The sequence below is a fragment of the Rattus norvegicus genome, chromosome 16 (genome assembly GCF_036323735.1).
Source record: "Rattus norvegicus strain BN/NHsdMcwi chromosome 16, GRCr8, whole genome shotgun sequence".
In the NCBI taxonomy this organism is placed as follows: Eukaryota; Metazoa; Chordata; class Mammalia; order Rodentia; family Muridae; genus Rattus; species Rattus norvegicus.
The window spans coordinates 81781301-81805168 of record NC_086034.1 but is presented as its reverse complement, the minus strand read 5'-3'; the positions used below and the strand labels follow the sequence as shown (position 1 = coordinate 81805168).

General features: G+C 46.7%; 1 protein-coding gene and 1 long non-coding RNA gene across 6 annotated transcripts in view; one reads left to right on the top strand and one right to left on the bottom strand.

The window, feature by feature from the left end:
- Positions 1-23868, top strand: part of Dlgap2 (DLG associated protein 2) — a 709635-nt gene that overhangs the window by 393525 nt on the left and 292242 nt on the right. For all 5 annotated transcript variants that reach the window (XM_039094154.2, XM_039094157.2, XM_039094156.2 and 2 more), the window contains one exon: positions 12897-12929. In XM_039094154.2, the coding sequence (XP_038950082.1) occupies positions 12897-12929 (33 nt within the window). The remainder of the gene's footprint in view (positions 1-12896; positions 12930-23868) is intronic.
- Positions 7640-9790, bottom strand: LOC134482419 (uncharacterized). The gene is made up of 2 exons (XR_010058498.1): positions 8627-9790; positions 7640-8044 (listed from the first exon to the last, which is right to left on the bottom strand). It is a non-coding gene; the product is annotated as an uncharacterized LOC134482419 (long non-coding RNA).

Genomic DNA, 23868 nt, shown 5'->3' with positions numbered 1-23868 from the left:
AATAAAGAATTAACTGATGATTAAAAAGAAGGAAGCATAGATGTTTGCTGCAATGTGGGTGAGCCCAGAAAGCATTTCAGTAAGTGAGCAAAGCCAGGAAGAAGACACACATGTAGGGTTCCATTTATATGAAGTGCTCAGAGTAGGTAAACTATATAGAACTCATCTGTTTGAGGGGTCCCTGGAAAAACTGATCGTGACTGAAGAGTATGGATCAGAACTGGTTCAGGGGCTTGATTGGTGAAGGAACTCACTGCCACGTCTGAAGATCTGAGTTTGATACCTGGAATCCACATGGTGGAAAGAGAAGACCAACTCATGGGTGATGTCTCCCGATCAACTAAATGTAAAAAAAAAAAAAAAAAAATGTGAACAGTGTGGATTCCATTTTAGAATAGTAGAGTAGTGTTCACAAATCTATGTTTTAAAATGCGTCATTGAATATGGGTCTTAGGAGCCCATATTTTAAATGAGTGTATCTCATAGTAAATGAATAATACTTTTTAAAGATGAATGAATAATCATTTTCCAGGCAGAGCCGGGAAGAAGACATATTCTGTACCCAGTGTTACTGGCACAGACAGAGGTGGTGGCAGCCAGGTGTGATCTGAGCATGACGTAGTATCATTTGGTAGCCTGGGACCCTCTCCAGGGAGGAGGGCAGAGATGTCTCTGTCCTTGATGAGGAGTTAGGGCTTGACCTCAGGAAATGGATCTCTGGGTAGGAGCCCACGGAAATAGTGGTGAGACGTGTCACTTCCGCATTGAACCTTTGCCCAGGAGCTCATTCCTGCTATTCTGTGCTGTCAGTAACTCACAGCATGAGTTAGCACAGCTGGCCTAAGCATCCTGACTGACTGGAGTCAGATTCCCGTAGGCGTGGTCTGTATACTTTTGAAATCACCTTAGGACATTTGATCTGACTAGGATATAGGCAATTTACCAAATAAAATCGTAAACCCCCAAGACTGCCCCCAACCAACCAACTGTGTTGTAGCCATTTTTCTGTCAAATTTGGAAATGGGAAAGTTATTTCCCCAGTGTATGTAGGAAACAAATTAGTGGTTTATCAGATCCTACAGCTCATTTTCCTGTCTTTGTCCTAGGCCAGGGATGCCCAAATCCCCCAAGTCCCCCAAGTCCCCCAAGTCCCCCAAGTCCATGGGCTTCTGGCCTGCTGCATTATCCTCACCCCTGTGCCTTGGAGGCAGGACTGCAGAGCCCTTGATCTAGAGCTTCTTCACGCTCTCCTCTCAGAGTTGAAAAATGAAACAGGGTCTTGGGAGCCCATATTGGCTTCTCAGAACTGGAGACGTTTCCTAGTGTAGCTATGATTCTTGCTCTAGTTTAAAATATTTTGTAGAGTTAAAAGCTGTTTCAAAGATTTACTCCGGAAAAAAAAAAAAACGTATCCAGCATAGATTAAAACATGTCTCAAAGATTCTATACTTTCTCAAGAGTGTTTAATTGCCTTTCTGTTTCATGATAGAAGCAGGCGAACCAACTTTCATTCCGAGTGAATGGAATGGGGAAAAAAATGGCTGTGATAGGTCAGAAAGTAGCCCAGGTGTGCCTTGAACTTTTAATCCTCCTGTCTCAGCTTCTCATGCAACAGGATGGTGTCTAGTGATAGAGTTCTGTTCAGGGCCATCCAGGGCAAACTTGTAAGATTCTGACCCAAAATAAAAATGTTTGCCGAAAGTAAAAACGGTGGTGGGAAGATACCTAAGTGGCAGAGCTCTGTCCTGCCTGTGTGAGACCCTAAACTCAGTGCTTAGTGCTGAAGAAAAGAAGTTAAATACAAAGAAAATGAGAAGAAAACAGGAACTACAGCTTCAAGGAAAGCTGAAGTGTGACAGCCACCGCCGACTCTCCCTGTGACTCCTCCACAGAGTCCTCCCCTGAAACAGCACAGTAAGGGACTCAGAACTGACAGATAAATAACAGCTTGTGCACAGACCACTAAATCACGCGTGCTCTTGAGTCCTGAGAGTCTTGCTGTAATAAACGAGTGTACCTGCGACCAACAAAGAAAAAAACCTTAAAAATAAGTGATATTTTGCTGACACTTTCAGAACAAACTGGGGATGTGACAGGCGGTGACAGGGAATAGTTTTGATGTAGAGGTCCAAGCAAGGAGAGTTATGGCTTAGGGAACTGAAAGTGACCTTGGTACAGCCTGAGGCTCGATTTCACCTTGGGGTTGTTTGGTTTGGGGGAGCATCCCCCAATCCATTGCGTGTCACAAACCTGTTGCCAGCGTTTACAGGCACCACCCCTTTGTCTTGGGAGTAATGAGAAAATTGGGTCGAGTCTCCTGAGACCAGTGTTTATTTTATATGTTTGATAACCAGAGAAAAAAGAAATGTAGTTGAACACATGTTTTAAAAAGCCTTAAGCAGCAGTGACTGACTGTCCCTTATTATTTAGAAATATACTTATGGCCCATATATATTTTTGTCTGTATATGTCCTTCTCTGTATTTGTGACATCTACATACATTTAGAAATATATATATGTATATTTATATACATATGTGTTCATTTAATGTATTTATTTTATAGATTTATTTAATGTGTAACTTTATATGATACATCTATACAGAATATATTGCATATAAGTACATGTGTTTATATTATATACTATTTATACATATATTGTTTATTTATACATACATATAGTGATAAATATATATAACAATAAATTGTATGTGGCCATAAATATCTGTAACACAGTGCCTGTTTAGGGTCAGGTGACTAATATTTCTAGGTGTGGTCAAAGTTCAAATAAGGCTGGTCGTAATTTTCACATCAGATTAATGAGCGTGAGCCGTTTACAGCAGGAAGCTGTGAATCTGGAGAAGTCAAACTCTGATATTCCAGAGCGGCTGCAATGTTAGGGAACCCTACAGTGAGGTTGGCTTCCCTGGGCACTACTGCAGGCCTTACAGCATGGTCGGCCCTTGGGAGAAGCTGGCGGAGTAACACGGAAGGGAGACATTGCCTAGCTCACCATTTCTCAGCCCCTGGTCTCTGTCATGTAGTCAGGGTGACCAGTCTCTCACGTTCTGTCCACCTCACCCTTCTTCACTGGACAGCGGCTCCATGCCAAGCCTGTGTGTTCGATGTTCCTATACCCCAGCTCTACCGCATGCTAGAATCACATATTTCCTCCAAGAGGCATTGCAAGATCCCACATCCTCCCACACATCTAAAGGATCTGAGTGTCTATAGTGACCAGTAGGTCCATAGCTGTGAGAGAGGGTTTACAGGTCTTTCTTAACAGACCTCTGCATGGGGCCTTGAGTCTGGCCATGCATCAAGCAAGGGGCAGGCCCTCAAAACAAGGCTTTTCCTTGTCAGGAGGGCCACGGCCTGGTTTGTTCTGTGAGCTGGAGACAGAATGCAAAGAGAAAGGTCTACTACTGAGATGATTGTTGTTACGTCTGAGAAGAGAAAGGAAACATGGCTTCCTTGGTGGCTCTGGCTTCACTATACTTTGGTGCATGCTGTCAGCCTGACCATGGCAGGAGATTGGGAGTGATTGGGCTTTTGGTAGATTTTGAGTTATGGTATGAGAGGCTTCCTGGCTATTTGTTGGATACAGGGGTTGTCAGGGAGAAAACTTGGCCTCTCTCCTGATTTATCTTTGATTCTCTGTGTAGCTGATGCTGTTACCATGGAGGCTTCAGACACTTAGTTCCTAAAACACCAAGCCTTCCAAATATAGTGAAACCAAGCCCAGCTGCCTTCCCATGATCACGACTTAGAATGATTCAGGGCTGGACAAACCACTGGAGAGCAGTGGTTCTCGACCTGTTGGTCATGACCCCTCTGGGGATGGGATGAGCCTTTCATGGCAATCACATATCCTGCATATTGGATATTTATATTTTGATTCATAACAGTAACATAGTTACAGTTATGAAGTAGCAACAAAATAACTTTATGGTTGGGGGTCACCACAACCTGAGGCACTGTATTAAAGGGTGCCAGCCTTAGGGAGGCTGGGAACCACTGCCCTAGAGTTTTGGCTTGATCATTTGGAGGGTGAAATCCCAATGAGGGGAAATCCCACTGTCCTAATGGGTAACTCACACCCGCATAAATTTGATGGCTTGCCTTAGTGTGGAAAAGGCACCAGGGCCCTCACCAGCAGCTCTGACCTGGGCAGACAGAGCACTGAGAACTTGAAAGCATGACAGCTGAAGTAGGCCCTTGCGAGGCCGAGGGATGCCGGAGGAGAAGGGGGCAAGGAGGAGATTACCAGGTTGTCTGGTCCATTGTGGAGCCAAATGTCTAAATCATTCATTACTGGCTGGCTTCTCCAGCCCAAATCTGGGTTAGGAAGGTGAATTTTGGCCTCAGGGAATGGCACCCAGAGATGCGGCATGAAGTAAACAAGCCCAGCTAAGGAGTGGGTGAGCCACATGCAAGAACAGGATAGAGAGCATGGCCTCAGGAGAGTCTCCTCACATGAGGAGAGAGAGCATGGCCTCAGGAGAGGCTCCTCACATGAGGAGAGAGAGCATGGCCTCAGGAGAGGCTCCTCACATGAGGAGAGAGAGCATGGCCTCAGGAGAGGCTCCTCACATGAGGAGAGAGAGCATGGCCTCAGGAGAGGCTCCTCACATGAGGAGAGAGAGCATGGCCTCAGGAGAGGCTCCTCACATGAGGAGAGAGAGCATGGCCTCAGGAGAGGCTCCTCACATGAGGAGAGAGAGCATGGCCTCAGGAGAGGCTCCTCCTGTTGACTCTTGTCCTGGTTAGGGTGATTATTGCTGTGATAAAACTCCATGACCAAAGCAACTGGGGGAAAGAAGGGTTTATTTTAGCCTGCAACTCTAAGGTCACACTGCCATCATTAAGGGAAGTCAGGGCAGGAACTCAGACAGAGCAGGAACCTGGAGGCAGGAGCTGATGCGGAGGACATGGAGGAGTGCTGCTTATTGACTTGCTCCCTGGCTTGCTCAACCTGCTTTTCTATAGAACCCAGGACCCCCAGCCTAGGGATGGCACCACCCACACTGGACTGGGTCCTCCCTTATCAATCACTAATGAAGAAAATGCCTTACAGCTGGATCTTACAGCTGGGGGCGATTTCTCAATTGAGGTCCTCTCCTAGCAGATGACTCTAGTTTATTTTGAGTTGACAAAAAAGTAGCCAGAACAACTTGTGATACTAAGAGAAGGAAGTGAGACCAGAATGGAAGGATGGCGGGTGCTTCATCTCTTTGTTTTTGCGGTTGGGTCAATTGGAAAAGACAGCTGTGGGGAAAACCCACAAAACCCTTGTGGGGGTGGGAAGGATCTTACCACCTTTCCAGAGCCTTAGAGTTTATGACTATTCTCCAGAGTAGCCTGGCCCCTCAGAGATACCGCTGCCCTCCTCCTGAGGGCTGACGGTGAAGCAATTGTGTCAGCTGCTCAGAGTGGACAGAAGGGCTACGAGTGGACTTCCTGACTGAATAGGCTTTGATGGGCCCTTTGTGTCCCTGAATTATCGGGGAGGCCAGAATATGGCTTCAGTTTGATTGCTCTTGTGTACTTTTGATGTGTCCATAAGGAGCTGGGGAGAGACTACAGAATGCTCCGCTGGGGGAAATATTTTGAAAATTGTCAAAAACTAGAAGTTTCCTTCAGGACTGTGTGGCTGGTGATAGGCAGGCTGCATAATCCTCTCCTTCAGTGAAGGGGGAAATAAGAGCTCTGGTCGCTCACACAGAGCATCGCTGGATGGATACGGCCCAGTGGTGAGCACCATCCTGTGCTGTGGTGTGAAATAAAGAAGCATTGATTTTCCTTGGGAAGCCGCTGGTCTTGCTGATCTTTAATCCCAGGTGCGCTCTGCGGGAGGGAGCACGTGTTTGGATTGGATAATAACTGGATGCTATTTTCCCCGGAGAGTCTAATAATTATTTAACATTCTTAAGTCAAGCTTACTCTGAGGGCGGCAAATATGTGCCCCCCAGAACCATTTCAGCCAAATGAGGCATTTCACAGTCAATTGGTAGGAAGTGTTAGCTAGCCTTTCTGTTCCTGCTTTGGGGTGCTGTTTGGAGAAAGGTGCCCAACCTCTCTGTCAGCCACCAGTACTTGTACAGTGGGTTTCCGTGGCTGTTTCTTTTTTTTTTTTTTTTTTTTTTCCCGGAGCTGGGGACCGAACCCCGGTCCTTGCGCTTCCTAGGCAAGCGCTCTACCGCTGAGCTAAATCCCCAACCCCTCCGTGGCTGTTTCTTTACTAAAGCCATTGATTGACTCTTGCGTTTGCCTTCATGGTGTTTCCAAGTCAAACTAGAATTCTGTTTGTATGCAGCCATTACAATGGAGGCACCTCTCTTCGCTGTGCTTACAGTAGGCAGCGGGGCTCCTCCCTGTCTGGAACTTCCTAAGATGACGTGTGTGTGTGTGTGTGTGTGTGTGTGTGTGTGTGTGTGTGTGTGTGTGTGTGTGTGTGTGTCCTAAACTGGGTTTTCCCACCTTTGGGTGCTCTTTCTGTCTCTGATGTATCCATAAAGATGACCTGTTAGTCACCAAGACTTGGGCTCTTGCTCTTCCTGGGGAAGGCCACGCCCCTCACACAGCTTTCTCCACCTGCCCCTGTGAGTGAATCTGCCGTGACCAGTACCACTGGAGGATCTGTGGGTCCTGAACGTGTGCTTCCTCTTTCAGAGTCTTTGCTCTTACTACATTGTGGTCGGTTGGTCTCTCCCGCCAGCATCTCCTCCAATGAGGCAAATGGCATCCTTGTAAATTAATGACCAGTGAACGCTATCCTTAAACTGCCAATGATCAGAGCTCACTAAGTGTGGACCCCAGATCCTCTCGCCTATGTCTGGAATGACTCAATGAGTGAAACCTATGACATAGAGAAATATGTAAACTATAAAGTTGCTTTTAACATTAACTATGAGCTAACGTGTAGTAAAGGTCTCATTCAAGGGTCTCATTTGTTGTCTCGTTTTCCTTCCTGTGCAGTCCCACCATATGTTTACGTAATCTTACATAGAGGTAACTTCTGAGAACCTCCAATTTACCACTCCAGGCTATTCCTTACACATCTACTAAGTGTACATTAGTAGCAGGTTGCAAGCACGGTGTCACCAGTACGTGCCTCTCAGTATACCTGTCGCATACTGGGTTTTATCTATTACTTAATGGACATTTAAGCACATCCAGGAGCTGGGGATGTAACTCGGTCGGCAGGTTGCTTACCTGACATGCACAAGAAAAGAGTTCAATCCCCAAGACGGTATAAACTGGACGTGGTAGCATATGGCTGTAATCTCAGCACTTGGGAGGTAGAAGAAGGAAGGTTGGGAGTTCAAAGCAAGCCTCAACAATAGTATTTTGAAGTAAGATTCTGTCCCCAAAAGTAGGGCTAGGGAGATGGATTAGTGGATAAGGCTTGGTACCTTCTGTCAGGTTTGATGATCTAAGTTCAGTTTCTGGGACCCATATAGTAGGAAGAACACACTCCTGCAACCCATCCTCTGATCTCCACACATGCTCTAAGGTGTGTGCACACCTCCACACGTGCACACGTAAATACAGACACACTCAAATCCTAGACCCGATGCAGGCGTCCAAAGAGAGCAAGAAGAAAAGCATTCAAAACAAAACTGAAAACAAAGTCCCATGCTTTCCCCCATTCTCCTTAAGGTTTAATGTTGAAAATGAGCTGTAAGACCCTATCATAAAAAACCAATTATGATTCAAAGGACTGTTCCCATCGATGTAGACTTAGGTCCTAGCTTGTTAGGTCAAGTCACATGGTTGTCACGCAGTCACATGGGGGCATGACCGTATCCTGTTAGAGTGTTGTGTGTGACATAGGCATTTTGCCATGGGCTTCCATGACATGTGTTATGTGCTTGTGTCATAATGAGTTCTGGGGTTAGGTGTCACCTGGCCCTGTCATGTTTGTGCACTGTGACAGGGACAGTCAGTCTGGGACACGGCGTGGGTGAGACAAAGAATAACCTTAGTAGTATTTAGTATTGGGTATGCCCACATGTCTAGTCATCACAGCTCAGCTGGAGGGCCTGGGAGAGAGCAGAGAAAGAAGCTAATTAGTCATTGCCCAGTATCCAACATGTGGCCTAGTGCACTTACTTCCCACAGATTCCCTTCTCTAGCTTCTTCCTGCTTTGCCCCTCCACCCTGCCCCTTCTGGGGGTCACTCTGAGGGGCATCCTCTGTGGCATGCAGAACTGGAACATGAATTTGAATAAGCCTTGGGGATGAAGGGCTCCTGTCCATAAACTCCTGGAATTCTGGCTTTGAGACTTGCCCATGATTCATGCACAGAGGCTCTCCTGCAAAGAAGGCTTCTTTCCTCAAGGGGTTCGGGGTAGCATAGAGCTGCTTTATCTCTCCCATTGCTTAAGCTACCACCACCTCTGCTTTCAACCCCAGCTGCCTCTGCAGTTGGGAGAGAGCAGGTGCCCAGGGGTTCTCTCCAGGACAAAGCATGGAGAGGACATGCATGTTGCTTCCCATACAGAGTTGGAAGGGGCCTCTGATAAAATATGTGGGTGCATTTAAAGTTCCTTCCGGAGGTAGGTGCTTTCACAGTTCACAGAGGTAGTTCCTTCTCTCCCAGGAGATTAAAATAAAGTACTCACCATATGCCAGAGCGTGGTGAGCTTGGCTCTGGCTGTTCATGCTTCATAGCTCTGGGAATAACCAGACTCTCAAGGGCCTGCGTCTGGCGCAGGTGCGTGTAGAACTCACGTAAGATCACGAGCAGGTTTCTCAGTCTGTGCTAATTGACATAAATTTGTAGAGTTGTCTCCTTATTTAAATGAGTTCAGTAATGGAGATGAATTTTCAGTGTAACCAGATCAATTCTCATTATATCCAGCATATTTTAAGCAGGTGTTCCTTGGGAGGAAGGACCACGGGTCTAACCCTGTCACATTGGATCCCAAGGGGGCGCTGTTCATCATCATGGTTGCTTCTAGTAGTTAACCCTTTGGGCTTGAGGAAGTCAAAGGCGGAGGCTGGAGGGCCAGGGAAGGATGGGAGGCAAGAGCTGCTATACCCTCTCCCAGGAACTGAACCTGGGGCACAAGGTGTCACTTAGCAAGCAAAGGTCCAGTACTGGCCACCATGCACCATGCACTGTTCTGTGAGTCTCACTCGAGTTCCTCCTCACAGCTCAGCCCACCTGCACAGGCCCGGAGCTTGTGTGCAGAGTGTTGGAGGTCTCACGTGTCTAAGCTGGTGAAGTCCTTGGTGCCTTCTGAGCATTTCCCTGGAAGCTCTATGACCTTTTTCACCAGACTCTCAATAATCAGATGTAGTTAGCACCATGTCCTAGAACCATGTGGTTATCCCAAATGTTTCTGGTGGTCATGATGCTGCTGTCCAGAGAATCTGACCCTGAAGAGTAGACACTGGCCTGGACCCAGTATGCCTTCTCTACTGGGCTATTACAGTTCCTTCGTGTCAGCGTGTAATGCCTGCACTGGTAACCTCCAATATTGGAACAAGGGACTCTTGTAAACTTCAAGGGTGCGTTTGATGAATAGCACCATCAGACCTGGTCACTTGTCAGGCGTCGCCATAGCTGCAGGGGCCAGCCGTGGGCTTCCATGGAGAAACACTGGTAAAAATGTGTTCAGGGGTAACGGGCATAGTCACCTGTCCCTGTCATCTTCATGGAAACAATACTTTAAAGCATAGGTGTAGAGGCACTAATAATTCAGCTTTAAATAGCTCAACACTTCACTTTGTTCTGACACCAGCTGAGCTGGTACCTCTGTTCTGGAGGCTTCTGGCTGATCTTTGACTCGTAGGTTTGAATTCACTCTAAGGACTCTTATTGTGCTGTCACAATGTGCCAGCTGGGATTAGATGAATTCTCTGGGAAAAGATCCTAACCATGGGTCAGTGTTGGTGTGGATTCTGGGAATTGTAGTCCATAATGTAAAGCCAGGCCTGGGGTTTAGTACACATACCAGGAGAGTAGGGGTATTGACTTCAGGCCCACAGAGCAGGGAATGGGTTGGTTATTGTTGAAGGTTAGTTAGATCAGACGCTGCTCTCTAGCGCCTAAGGCTATAGTTACCTTAGGCTGTAGTTACCCAGGCTGGGTACCCTATGGGGGACACTGCTGCTTCGTCCTTGTTCCTCAGAGGCCTGGGTCCCAGCCTGACTGTTACCTGTGTGCACTCAGCATTGTTTTCCTAGGAACCATGTAAAGTTCTTGTGGTGCTCAAGTTGGGGGGCTTCTTTTCTGTGGGATCTTAAAAAAACCACTGGGAGCATTGGCTCTGTGTATGTGCATGTGTGTGCATGTATGTGTGTGTGTGTGTATGTGTGTATAAATGAGTGTATGTATATGTTTGCATGTATATGTATATGTGTGTATGTATTTGTGTGTGTGCATGTATCTATGTGTCTGTGTATGTGTGTGTATTCCTGCCTCTGTGTGTATATGTACATGTGTGTGCATGTATGTGTGTATGTGTGTATATATGTGTGTATGTATATGTTTGCATGTATATGTATATGTGTGTATGTATTTGTGTGTGTGCATGTATGTGTGTGTCTGTGTGTGTGTTTGTATCCCTGCCTCTGTGTGTATATGTACATGTGTGTGCACGCATATATATATAGGTGCTGAGGCTGAGTGTTCCTGCCGGAAACAGGTTATGGCTCTGCCTCATGGCTTCTTATGTGGGAGTTTCTGCTGTGATGTCAGGACAAGGGAGACACTGCTCTTACTAATGGCACTGAGTATGTGTATAGACTGCCTGGGTGAGTTTCCGGTGGGGCTTGTGGAACCCCAATCAGTTCTCCTTCTGAAACTCCTACCCCAAAACATGTGCGCAGTAAGACATTTGCACACCGACCCTCTGCTTCTCTGACTCCCACGGGGTCCCATGTGCACATGATGGACATTTGGCATCCTACTGTGTGTCTGCCTATGTTGTGTTTTATAACAAAGAAAAGGAAACCAGGGATAGTTTGGTGGGGGCACGGTATGGTGTCAGGGAAGGGGGTGCCTCTGAGGGCCCCATGCTGAGACATCTCTTCCCCCTGAGGTCCCGGCCACATGGAGTTATAGCATAGAGAAGAGATTATTTAGGGCATGGAGAGGGGAGACAGGGTAGTGGAGACAGAAAAAGGCAGGGAAAGAGAGAAGGAGAGAGAGAGAGAGAGACAGACAGACAGACAGACAGAGAGAGGGACAGAGACAGAGACAGAGAGACACACACAGAGAGACTGAGACACAGAGAAAAGGAGGGAAGGAGGGAGGGAGGAAGGGACAGAGAGAGTAGAGGAATAGAGGCCAGCCATGAATATGTGGGGGTGGGGTGGGGAGAGAGGGGACAGAGGGGGAAGAGGTGAAGAGAGCAAGAGAGCAAGAGCGAGAGAGAGAGAGAGAGAGAGAGAGACAGAGACAGAGACAGAGAGTCAGAGAGAGAGACAGAGACAGAAAGAGACACAGAGAGAGACAGAGACAGAAAGAGACACAGAGAGAGAGACAGAGACAGAGAGACACAGAGAGAGACAGAGACAGAGAGGGACAGAGACAGAGACAGAGAGACACACAGAGAGAGACAAAGACAGAGAGAGAGGGAGGGAGGGAGGGACAGAGAGAGTAGAGGAATAGAGGCCAGCCATGAATATGTGGGGGCGAGGGTGGGAAGAGAGGGGACAGAGGGGGAAGAGGGGAAGAGAGCAAGAGAGCAAGACCAAGAGAGAGAGAGAGAGGAGGGTCAAGCAGCCCCTTTTATAGTGAGTCAGGCATACCTGGCAGTTGCCAGGTAACTGTGGGGCGGAGCCTAGAACAAATGCCAACAGCCTGCATACACAGATCACTATGCCGTTGTCCTTCTAAGAATGCATCTGGATACATGCTGGGTCACTAGATCTATACACCATAAAGTGTGTGGGTGAGCATGCAGTCATCACCAAACCTGTGTAACTCAATATTGTCTAGGTAGAGACAGAAGTCACCATGCCTTTGGTATCTTCTTGTGTGTGTCTGAGTGCACACAAGGTTACCATGCCAGTGTATGTCAGTGTCTGTGACTGAGTAGTACAGGAGTTACCCTGTCTGTGCATTCCAAACTCTGTCTGCCGCTTCAGAAGTCACCATGTCTTCTTACCCTATGCATGCCTCGGACAACAGAATACCATTGTGCTATATACTCTATAGTATATACCTTACAGTCAGCCAGGGTCAAAGGTTTGGAAGCCAGGGTTTGGAAGCTCCCCCTGTTCCCCAGGAAGGCCTTTGGATTTCCTGTGTACTAGAGTTTGGGGAATAGATAGTGTATCTATTTCTGGTTAACTCTGGATCGTAAGCACTAATGAGTCTTCCTCCATGTGTATCTATACTGTAGGCGCTGTGACTCCCCACTGGGCATATCCTGCAGACACCGTGCCCTCTGCCTCTCCATTCATTCTATAGAGCCAGCTATGGAGCCCTGGGCTGGTTTGTGCAGAAATCAATCAGTCTTGGTGAATTTGGGTGTCTTTATTGAGACGTGATATTACTTTCTGCATCTGAAGGTCATGACGACTGTAAATTCTAACAGGGCCGTGGTCTAACATGTAGCTATTGAAAATGGCTAGCCCCACCCTCCCGATGTCATCTGAGTAGCTTGAAAGCGTTGAGCCCTGTGCAGTTATGAGAATGGATTTGGTGTGCACTTATGCATATGACAGAGAGGTTGTTATCTTAATAAAGTATAACGTTCAGGGCATTTTTGAAAATCCAGGTTTTAGATAAAACTTGCTGAACTGCTGGGTCAAGGTAGCTCTGTGCTGGCCCAGGGGGCTCTGGGCTGTGGAGCTCCAGCTGTGTGAGGCTGCTTATATTCATGAGCAGTGTGCCGCCATGCCCATGGCTAACTGCTCTCTCTCTTCTCTCCACAGAGTCTCAGTGCACCCTTTGCGGAGAGCCAGAAGGTGAGTACTGCATATCTACTCTGGTGGGCAGGGCACCATGGTGCCTCATGCGTTAGATTGGCAGAGACAAGCTGCTGCCACAGATGAGTTGATTGGACAGTTTTGAAGTTGAAAGTATATTCTTTGTGGTGGTTGATGAGCAATGTGGATGAGACAAAACAGAAGGCGTGAGTGCCGGGCAAGAATTTCTTCTGATACGAAATCAACATGGTTGACCAGTTGGCCGTATTTCTCTTTTTTTTATTTTGTATTGTGCTCAGAAAGTTTCAGCTAGTTTTCTCCAGATAATAGATGCCAATATGCATTTGCTAGCTTTAGAAATATTACCCAAACCTCCCGATGAAGCTCACATCAAATGAGGCTTTGTGAAATTACTCCTAATTGCCAATGACTGAACCTGAGAGGAGGTGCCAGTGAGCGCAAGCTGCCGTGCGGACGGACGTGTCAGCCAGGTCCTGTGGTTGAGACATTCCACAGTGGAGCAGCTCCTGGGATGGTGCCCAGTCAAAATGACATTTCCAAACAGTGAGAGCAGATTTACATGGTGCTTGTCAGTGGTAAGACGAAGAAGAAAGGATTTCCTATGGGAGCCGTTCAGGGGACTTGAGAAGCTGGGTTTTGATGTTGTGTGTTTTAAAGAGATACACCAACTGCAAAACTAGCCACCCTTGGGACTTCAGGGAGACATAGTAGCTCCGGAGTGGCCTTGGGGGTCATGCTCCAGCCCCTATCTCCTCTCCTAACACTGGCTCTGGAACCTGGGTGTCAAGAGACTTGAATGCCTTGTAGACAGACCAGCTGAACAGACTCCCCTGCAAAACAGCCCAAGTGCCAAGCTAATCAGAAAATTATGACCAGTAGGCAATTTCTTCAGTCTGGTGGCAAAGGAGTATTTTGACAAAGTTTTCCAAATTCTTTTTGTGGCATTAAGCGTGTGAGTGCATAACACAAATTCAGTGGTGATAAGGTCTGGTATTTTACATAAATCTCTGTCCCCTGTCTTTTCGGGATAATGAGAAAAGTGTAACCTTCAAAGGAATGATCCTCTGTCCTAAGGCTACTGTGAGGCTCTCCTTCTTTTGGTCCTTGGAGGCACTGGGAGCTCTATCATTTCTTATCATTACAGCTTTTCTGTGTTATCCCCAGCCTGGGAGTAATCACTGTGTTCTGCTTCAAGTCCAAAGTTCCCTTCCCCCGCTCCTGTTAAAGATTCCAGCATGCTAGAGGTACTAGACAGGACAGGAAGTAAACCTCCAAGGTCGAAGCTTGAGCAAATTCCAATGAGTTTCATTTGACATTTTTTTATAACACAAGTCTGTTGTCAGCTGAGGATAGTGTTTGGTGTGTGATGTGCGGTCATCCCCAGGGGTGCCTTCTGATTCAAGGAAAACAGGTTTTGGACGTTGGGCATGTCCCGGCTGATGGCTAGATCATTACAGACAGTGTGGGAGCCAAGAGGGGTGTGGATCCCTTTTTAGAATTTCCAGGGCAGTGACACTATGCCTAGGAAGGACCCAGGTCTCTTCACTGTGAGAGTCAGTGTCCGGACCCCGCATTGTTGGATGGTTAGGTCCTCGTCTCTCTCCTAGACACTTGGGGGATACTACCTCGTGCCTGTCCTTGTTTAACATCCACATCACACATTTTGTCAGCACACGATACAGTGTGTATTGCTCTAGGATGTATCAGCTTATAAACATTTAAGAGGAGCCAGGCTGGACCTTATGGAAGATTAACCCCAGCTGTCCAAGAGGTGGAAACTAGGGGGTCGGGAGGAACGTCCTGATAAGGTGGAGGTCCCGGTCCTGTTTTCATGGAAACTGTTCTTCCCTTCCAGGCCAGACTTCTCTGAGGCCCTCCTTTGTGCAAGTGGAACTGTTCTGAACAGGGGAAAGGGTGAGGGGCTGCCTGGGCTCAGCTGTGCTTTGTTACTCAGAGGCACCGGCATATAAATATTCATAGGTTTTTAAATCATTTAAGTAATTAGTCTAAGTGAGAGCTGGCCGGGTGCAGTGAGTGGAATCTAGAATCAGCCTTTTCTGTTTAGTAATTTCTTCAACGGTGTCCCTGCGTTAACTTATAAATGCCACCACACAGAAGGGATCAGAGCCAGAGGACTCTGCAGTAGGAGGCTCAAAGCTAAGCGTGCCTCTCAGAAAGGGTCTGAGTTGAAACGCGGCTGAGGTAACTTTCCCCCTCTGGTTAGAAAGCTGTTAACAGCCTTTCCTGGCTAACCAGTGAAGTGGGAAACACCTATTTGCATTTTAATGGCTGGTTCTTTTGGAGAGAGCTGTTTCTTCATAGAAACGGAATAATTAGCATCATCTCAGAAGATAGTATCTGTCAAACAAAGGAGACCAGGAGCAGAGTTGACTGAGGGGTCTCTTATCCTACAGCTGCAAGTCCCTGTGATGACTAGGCCACCATTTTTTTGTTTTGTTTTGTTTTTCTTTTCAGAGAACCCAACATTTTAATCATATGTAAAATGTAGATCAGGGCTCCAATATGCAAATTGCCCGCATGGCCTATATTATGAAGTTCTGAATTGTGGAGGCTATGTATGTAATGAGGTATTAAATATATATCCTCTCCCTAGCAAGAACAGAGAGGTGGCTTGGGAGTGAGGGGTGAACCTGAGTGCAGGGCAGCTTGATTGTCCCTGGGTCTGCCACCATCAGGAGGGTGTCACTATGGTGTGTTCCTGTAGAGAGACCTCCCCTAGAGGGGCAAGCACACCGGGAACATCCTCACTTGCTAACAGAACAGACCTGAGCAAATGCCTCCATGAGACCCAGCTGTAAGGCATTTTCTCAATTAGGGATCAAGGAGGGAGGGCCCATTGTGGGTGGTGCCATCCCTGGGTTCTATAAGAGAGCAAGCTGAGCAAGCCAGGGGAAGCAAGCCAGTAAGTAACATCCCTCCATGACCTCTGCATCAGCTTCTGCTTCCTGCCCTGCTTGAATTCCAGTCCTGACTTCCTTTGGTGATGAACAGCAATGTGGAAGTGTAAGCTGAATAAACCCTTCCCTTCCCAACTTGCTTCTCGGTTATGGTACATGCTGTTTTTTGTACAAGTTTGTACTGAAGGAGGTCGGGACTTAGGAAACCTATGCTGATGCCTAAAGCCCCTTTTTCCCAAGGAAAACACAGACAGACAGACAGACAGACAGACAGACAGACAGACAGACAGCGTGCTGAGGCTAAGGAGTGAATGGATGAAAGGCCCAGGGTGGAGTACGTCTGATCCCTGAGCAGGAATAGAAACCCTGACTAAAACAGGACCTAACCTTCAGACTGTCTCCATTGCCTTCCCCCCACCCCCACCCCCACTGTTAGCTCACCACCATGAGGTATCAAGACCTACATCCGTGTGATATAATCTGTCAATCTAATTCGGAGATTAAGAGCACATCTCTGATTTCAAATCTTATTGGTGGATCGTGATGCCTTTCTAGTCTTAACAAGAGCACAGTCGGAAACATGGGCACTGGACGGGACGGCACATGAATTTGTCTGTTTAGTTTATGGTTTGACATAAGAGAAGGAATGATGACGAGGGGACAGGGTGTGCCAGAGATTCCACAGGTTCTCATCATGTAAACAAAAAATGCAAAACCAGACAATTACAAAGTAAATTTACACGCAGGAATGTTCTAAAAGGTAGCAGGCAGTTCAGCACAAAACATCCTTTAGGGCATAATTTAAGGATGGAGCAGATGTGGTGGTCCGGTAAGTCTCCATTTTGGGAATGTTCTTTGTAGACAGTCTAGGCCAAAGGTGAAATTTAAGTTTTAAAATAATCTATAAAATCTTAACGGTGAAGAACCTTTTTTATATCTTCATTGTCACCTCGACTCTTTTATTTCTGCTTCTCTCCCCTTGTAAAGCATGACTAAGAGGCAGCGTATGTAGGAGCATTGTGATCTTGATTTTTCTTTAGTACAAGAAATTCAAAATTTTCCCCACAAGTGACTCTGAACAATAGAAAATCCCCCCACTGCTCTTCACCTCAGTAAACGGGTGTCACCCTGGGGTTCCAAGACTTCTAAACAATGGAGATAATGAGTCAGGTGCTCTCAGAAAAATGGACAGAGAGGCATTTCTGTCCCACCCACAGTCCGTTTTACCTCCCTGGAGAGAGGAGGCTATGATTCTGTGCACATGCTCTCTTTAAGGGTGTAGCGTTTAATTCTGAGCTTCGGATAACAGTGGCCTTTCCTGACTGCCGTTCTTGGAGAGCGAATAGAACATAACCAGCTTTTATAAAGTTCTCGACATGAGCCGGGCACTCCAAAAGAATTAGTGTTGCCTAGGAACTGAGGCCTCTGCCAGCCAGCCTGTCTTCCAGGAACGTGGGATACTCACTTAGTGCAAACCTGAAAGACCTTGCAGAGGATGGGGGCGGGGGGTGCATGCTGTTTTTTATACAAGTTTGTACTGAAGGAGGTTGGGACTTAGGAAACCTAGGCTGATGCCTAAGGTCCCTTTTTCCCAAGCAAAACACACACACACACACACACACACACACACACACACACACACACACACACACACACAGAGAGAGAGAGAGAGAGAGAGAGAGAGAGAGCAAGCGCTGAGACTAAGGACGGATGAAAGGCCCAGGGTGGAGTACGTCACCCTGAGCAGGTGAGCAGGTATAATGCACGTCCTGTGCCTTGTAACGCTGGGTGGTAAAGACAAGGCCAATGAGCGTCCTCTGTGTAAACCTAGACAGTCAAAAGTTCCCCCGTAATAAGAAAAGAAGTCTGAGAACACTGGCCAAGGATAGATTGGTAGCGTGCGTTCCATACCCGAGGTTGTAACTTTCCTGTTAGTAGAGCATGCTATTCCCTGTGAACGGACATCTTTGGCATGGGCCGAAGTCTGGATTCCCCATCACTTCCCATATGGTGGGAAGAGAAATGGGTTGAAATGTATGTGAAAGGTGTTTAGATTGTCAGGATCCAGTGCTCTGGATCAAAACCACAGCCCCTCCTCCACAAGCACGCCCCCCTCCCCCAGTAAGCAGAGGAGAGCATGGGGTCATGCCTCAAGAGGTCAAAGAGGCCACAGTGGACGGCTAACTGACCTGAAGCAGACTTGCATGGGTACCGAGTCTGTTTGAAATGATTAAGTGGGTTTTCAAAAATAAAATGAACCCCGACGTAAGAAAACAGTTTGTATACAACGGTTGCAAAACAAAATAAGGAACAAGGAGCCGAACGGCTTAGTTTAGTGACTGTGGGAGCTGTAAGGTGGAGCCGATGGAGCTAAAGAGAGAATCCGTAAACTGGAAAACTGGTGTCAGCCGGCTGCCTAGAGCTCCGCATAGAAAGGATAAAGAGTGATCTAAGGATGCAGGGCTGCAGAGGCCCTGAAATGTAGCTGGATCCTGTGAGAGGCTGGGAATGGAGGGAAACTGGGAGAATTGGTCAGAGTAGCTAGGGCTGAGAATTTTTCTCCCCAGAAATATAGACGTACGTTGCTATTTGTTCCTGAAGCTGAAACTAAATAACAATGACCTCACAGTGCAGGTGACTCAAGCCAAGAGAATACTCAGATGCCAGTCCTTGTGGCTTTTTGCCTTCAAGTTGATACCAGACAGAGTGAATATTGTAACCTCCAGAGAGGGACTGGGGTGGGGGTGGGGAATGGCACAATTCCCACTGGAAACAATGAAAGGAGGAGGATAGGAGCAGAAAAACAGCAACAGTAAGTGCTTAGCCAGAGTTACTTGGGCCGGGGTTGGGGATTTAGGTCCATGGTAGAGTGCTTGCCTAGCAAGCGCAAGGCCCTGGGTTCGATCCTCAGCTCCGGAAAAACAAACAAACAAAAAAAAACCACAAACAAACAAACAGAGTTACTTGGGCCATTTGAAGCTTTATTTGTTGATTGAAGGATACAGCTTGGAAGAACAGAACCAATTTTACACGTCATAATTCACTCAGCATACATGACAGGGAAAAGCAGTTGCAGTGAGGAAGAGGCAAGCCAAACATTCCGAGAGGAGATGGCCGCCTCATAAAGACCTGGGGCCTTTTAGAAGGAAGCCAGTCACCAGAAGGAAGACAAGAGAAGCTCACACATGCTCTGTGGCCAGTGGCCCAGGTGGACCCTGTCACCTATTCACTGTCTGACAAGCACCTGCCTGGCCCCTTGGTCTCACTTTCATGAACTAACAGCCCATATGACATTTAGCAGGTACTCATCTAAATGTTTGCTCATGGCTTTTTTTTGGGAACTCTAATATGGATGCTGTGGCAGAGTCCCACCGGTTCTTTAGGTAAGGTGGAGCATAGACTCTCTTGATTCACTCTGGTAAAGCCCCTTCTAGCTCAGGAAGACGTCTCTAAGGCTGACTGTAAGTCACTCTGTCTGAAATGTCAGTCAGATGAAATAAATCATGCAGTTTTATCCGGGTTCCTTATTTCTGACAGGGTAACTTCCATGTCCAAAGTTGCCACCATTCAGACTGGCTTCCTACATAGTTATTTGGCAACATTGTCCATTCTCAGGTTATCAGATGCTAAACTATAGTTCCCAGGTGCAGTATGCCAAGGTTTTTATGATTAAAGATAGAAGAGCTGAGGAAGGAGTCTGTGTGTGAGAGAGCATGTGTATGTTCATGCATGAGTGTGTGAGCATGTCTATGTGTGTGTATATGAGTCCATATGTGTGCGCATATGTGTGTATGTGTGTGTTTGCATATGCGTATGTGTGTGTGCTTGTGTGTATGAGTGTGTGTAAGCATGTGTATGTGTGTGCATGAGTGTGTATGTGAGTGTGTGAGCATGTGTATATGTGTGCATGAGTATGTGTATGTGTGTGCATGTGTGTACATGACTGTGAGTGCGAGCATGTGTATGTGCATGCATGTATCTGAATGTATGTGAGTGTATGTTTGTACGTGTGTGTATGTGTGTCTATGTGGGTGCATGTGTGTGCATATGTATGTATGTATGTATATGTGTTAGCATATGTGTATAGGTGTATGCATGTGTGTATGTATGTGTGTGCTGGTGTGTGAGTGTTTATAAAGAGCTATAAGGATGCATAGAACCCCTTGCATACACTACCTCAGTAGAGGTTAGTGTTTGCACATGCAGTGGAGGACACACCCTTATGTTGAAAGCACAAGGGTCTAGGGAAGGACTTCTGGGTCAGCATAGTTTCACGCCCTGGGTAGGTTTCCTGTGTGCTCTCCATCATGGATGTGCTCTACTGCATGGATCTGCCCCACACCTCTGGAGGGGCACGGACTGCACATTGCTCCCAGCTTTCTTCTAAAAGCACCTATGGGAGCATAGTGTGTGCTGCGTGTTGAGCTCAGCACAGCGTTTTCAGTGTCTTTTTAAGAAAAAACTGTATACTCCACATACAAGGCCAGGCCCAGTCCTTTCAACTCATAGCTGAGAAAATGGGTATAGCTAGGATACCTGCTCCTCCTATCAACCAAGGCAATTCTGCAAGCGTTATATTTAGAATTGGTCGAGCCACAGATTAAATGTGATGAGATGAAGCAAAAACTCAGATGAGTTGCACGCACCATCTGGCGTCTGAGACTGGGACAATGATGCGTTTATGCTGAATGGTATCAATGCACAAATGAGCCCTCATTTTTGAGTTTCTTCCTTTTTTATAAATAATATCCAGTATCTGAGATATAGTCTGACAGCTGGCATGAAGACGGTTTCCCTTCCGTTTGCTCAGGAACATCATAACCCCTGGGCCATTTGAACACTGGGTTTCGGGACTGGTATGGCTGCAGTGCTGTCCATTTTCTTGTTGATATAACTATGCCTGATTGCTGCATTTTGAATCCCATTTGGGAAATATGTTCAGAATAGACCGTGTCACCGAGCAATAAAGAATAAGGGTTAGAGAAACTCCTAGTAATTCAGGGCCAGCTCCTTCACAATACAGTGTCCCCAGAGAGAAGCTCAATGCAGGAGAGCAGGTGGTATCTGACTCTTGTGTCAGAGGTGACAACTTTGGGGAAAAAAAAGAAAAACTATTTGTGATCCTTGACACCCTAGGATGTGCACAAAGCTCTTCAGACTGAATATGGCTTTGCTGATTGGCTCAGCTAACATCTTTGGGGAGTAGGGGTGGGGGGATTCTGGGATCTTCAGGTCTCAGAAACATCTAGAACTTGAGTGCACCTGAGAGGGAGACACCATTGGAAGTTCAGTGTTTCAGCTTATAACTCATTTCCCTTTCATTGGTCAGCTGAGTCCTTGATGCTTCCCATTGGCAAACACTGTAATGGATGCCAGGACTCTTTAAAAATCAAGAAAGCATTTATGTTATGGGTAGCCTTGGCAGATTTCCACAGTCCGAGGACAGTCCCAGCCCTACCTCTTGTAATAGCTGTTCCTGGTTGTCAACTTGATTATATCTGGAATGAACTACAATCAAGAATTGGGAAGGCACACCTGTGACCCAGAGCTTGAGGTTGGAAGGCATGAGTTTCTGATGGACCTTGGCATGGAGATCTTGAGGCATAGTGGCCATGAATAGCTTAGGCCCAGGTAAGGTAGTATACACCATTAATCCCAGGAGACTGAGGTGAGGAGATCTCTGAGTACAAGGTCAGCCTGGGACAAAGCAAGTCCCAGATCAAAGGTGTGGTGGTACACACCTTTAATCTGAGCCACACCTTCTGGTTGAGACCTACATAAGGACAGTGGAAAAAGGAAGGTTCACTCTTCTTCCTGCTTCCACTTACTTGCCAGCACATCTGTTAGAGCCTACTGCTACAGACGACCAGTTTATACAAGTATCTCATGGAACCGAGCAACTGGATTCTTGGACCTCCGATTCACAGCTGACCACTGTTGGGGTAGTTGGACTACAAACTAAATCATCATAATAAATTCCCTCAATATATACATCCCATAAGATCTGTGACTCTAGAGAACTCTGACTAATATTTGTCTTCAGGGAACTTGCATTGGTCTCTGGTCAGAGATCTTGTTGGAGGGAACAGGAGATTAGGGCAACAGTCCCTATCTAAAGAGTAGGGCTTTGGAACTTTGGAGAACCAGGCTTTTAAGCCACATTCCACCCCATGTCTCTGTATCATCTTGGGCCCCCTGTCCTTTTCTTCTGCCTGTGTGTGGATGCCCCTGCCTCTCCTGAATACTGTGCTTTCACTTCTCTGTATAAATCACAAGAAACTGCAAGGAAAAGAGAAGATGGTGGGTGTTCTAACCTCAAGGAGATCACAGCCTGCACGAAATTGCCACCCTGTGCATGGACGGTGCTAGAGGCCATTCTGCAGGGAACAAAGCAGTTGTAACGGCATTTGAAAGGACAGGTGGTGTATGCCAGGTCCTGTCTATGTCTTACATGCTATCCTGGCTGCTGTGTTTGTCATTATTATAAACTTGGGTTTCAGATCTCGTTTCTCAGGTGATGGCTGACAGGAGAGCCCCTCCTCCCTGGGGTCCTATGACGCTGTGGATGTGGCTTTACCGTGTTTCTTTCTGGTTGCTCCATCTCTTTAGCAGTGATCTGAGGGTTGAGTGGTTGAGGCTTTCCGATATCTCTCTGTGGAGGATGACCTTGGAAGGAGTCTAGCCCATCATAGAATTATTGGTCTCCCCTCCTTCTGGGTTAATCTTGTGATTTAATGACCGAGAACTCAGGTTATGAGCCTTGAAGTTACTGAACAACTGATGAAGGCTGGCGGAGGCTGGCACTGCACATCAGGCACAGGAAAATCCCTGTGGTGTGTAGTGCGTTGTGTGGATGTTGGTTTTGGAGTTCTGGAAGCAAATCAAATAGATGGCCAGTTTTCTAAAATCTAAACTAAATATTTCTGCCCCTCTTAATTGGTGCAGAGAGAGATATACTTGGATGCTTTGGTGACTGCACCAAGCATGGAGTTATGTTCAGAGTAGTGCATAACTATGTTAGAATGTGAGACTCTTTAGCATGTAGGCAAACATGACGTGATTCAAGAAAAACTCAGTATTCTTCAGATATGTTCACAAAGAGCTTTCTAGAAACCAGACGGAGGGTAGAATGTTAGGGAGAGAAAGCCACCAAAGGGTGACATTGGTCACCCAGGCACTGTGGACTTGGTGGTACAGACACTGGCTCATTGTAGTGACTTTTGATGCCTGTTCTCTCTGCCTGGACTCCCGCCTCCTGCCAGAGACCATCTCCTTCCCCGGAGCAAACACAAGTTCCACACATAGTATAAAGAGTTGTACCAGCAGCTGGGAGCCAGTGTTCCAATGTTGCCTTAACTAGGAATGAGACTTTATAAAACATAAGCTCTCTGGCTTTGTGAATATTTGGTATCTGCTTGTACGAGTGCCTATAGAGGGAAGCCTTTGTTTTGAGGTTCGTTGGGCTTTTGAGTCAGTCTCTCTCTCTCTCTCTCTCTCTCTCTCTCTCTCTCTCTCTCTCTGTGTGTGCGTGTGTCTGTCTGTGTCTTTGTGTATGTGAGAGTGTGTGTCGGTGTATGTCTGTGTGTGTGACTGTGTGTCTGTGATTGTATATGTGTGTGTATGTATGTATATGTGTGTATGTATGTGTGTGTGCATGCATGTGTGTATGTGTGTGTGCATGTGTGTATTTATGTGTGTATGCGTGCATGTGTATATGTGTGTGCATGTGTGTGCATGTGTGTATGTATGTGTGTGTGCGTGCATGTGTGTATGTGTGTGTGCATGTGTGTGTATGTGTGTGCATGTGTGTGTATGTGTGTGCATGTGTGTATGTATGTGTATGTATGTGTGTGTGCGTGCATGTGTGTATGTGTGTGTGCATGTGTGTGTATGTGTGTGTGCATGTGCGTATGTATGTGTGTGTGCATGTTTATTAATTCCTTGTGGATGTAATACAATGCTTAGTGACCATCTTCACCCCTACACGTCCCCCGAACTCCTCTCAGAAGACACTGTTTTGCTCTGGTTGTCGCTGATCT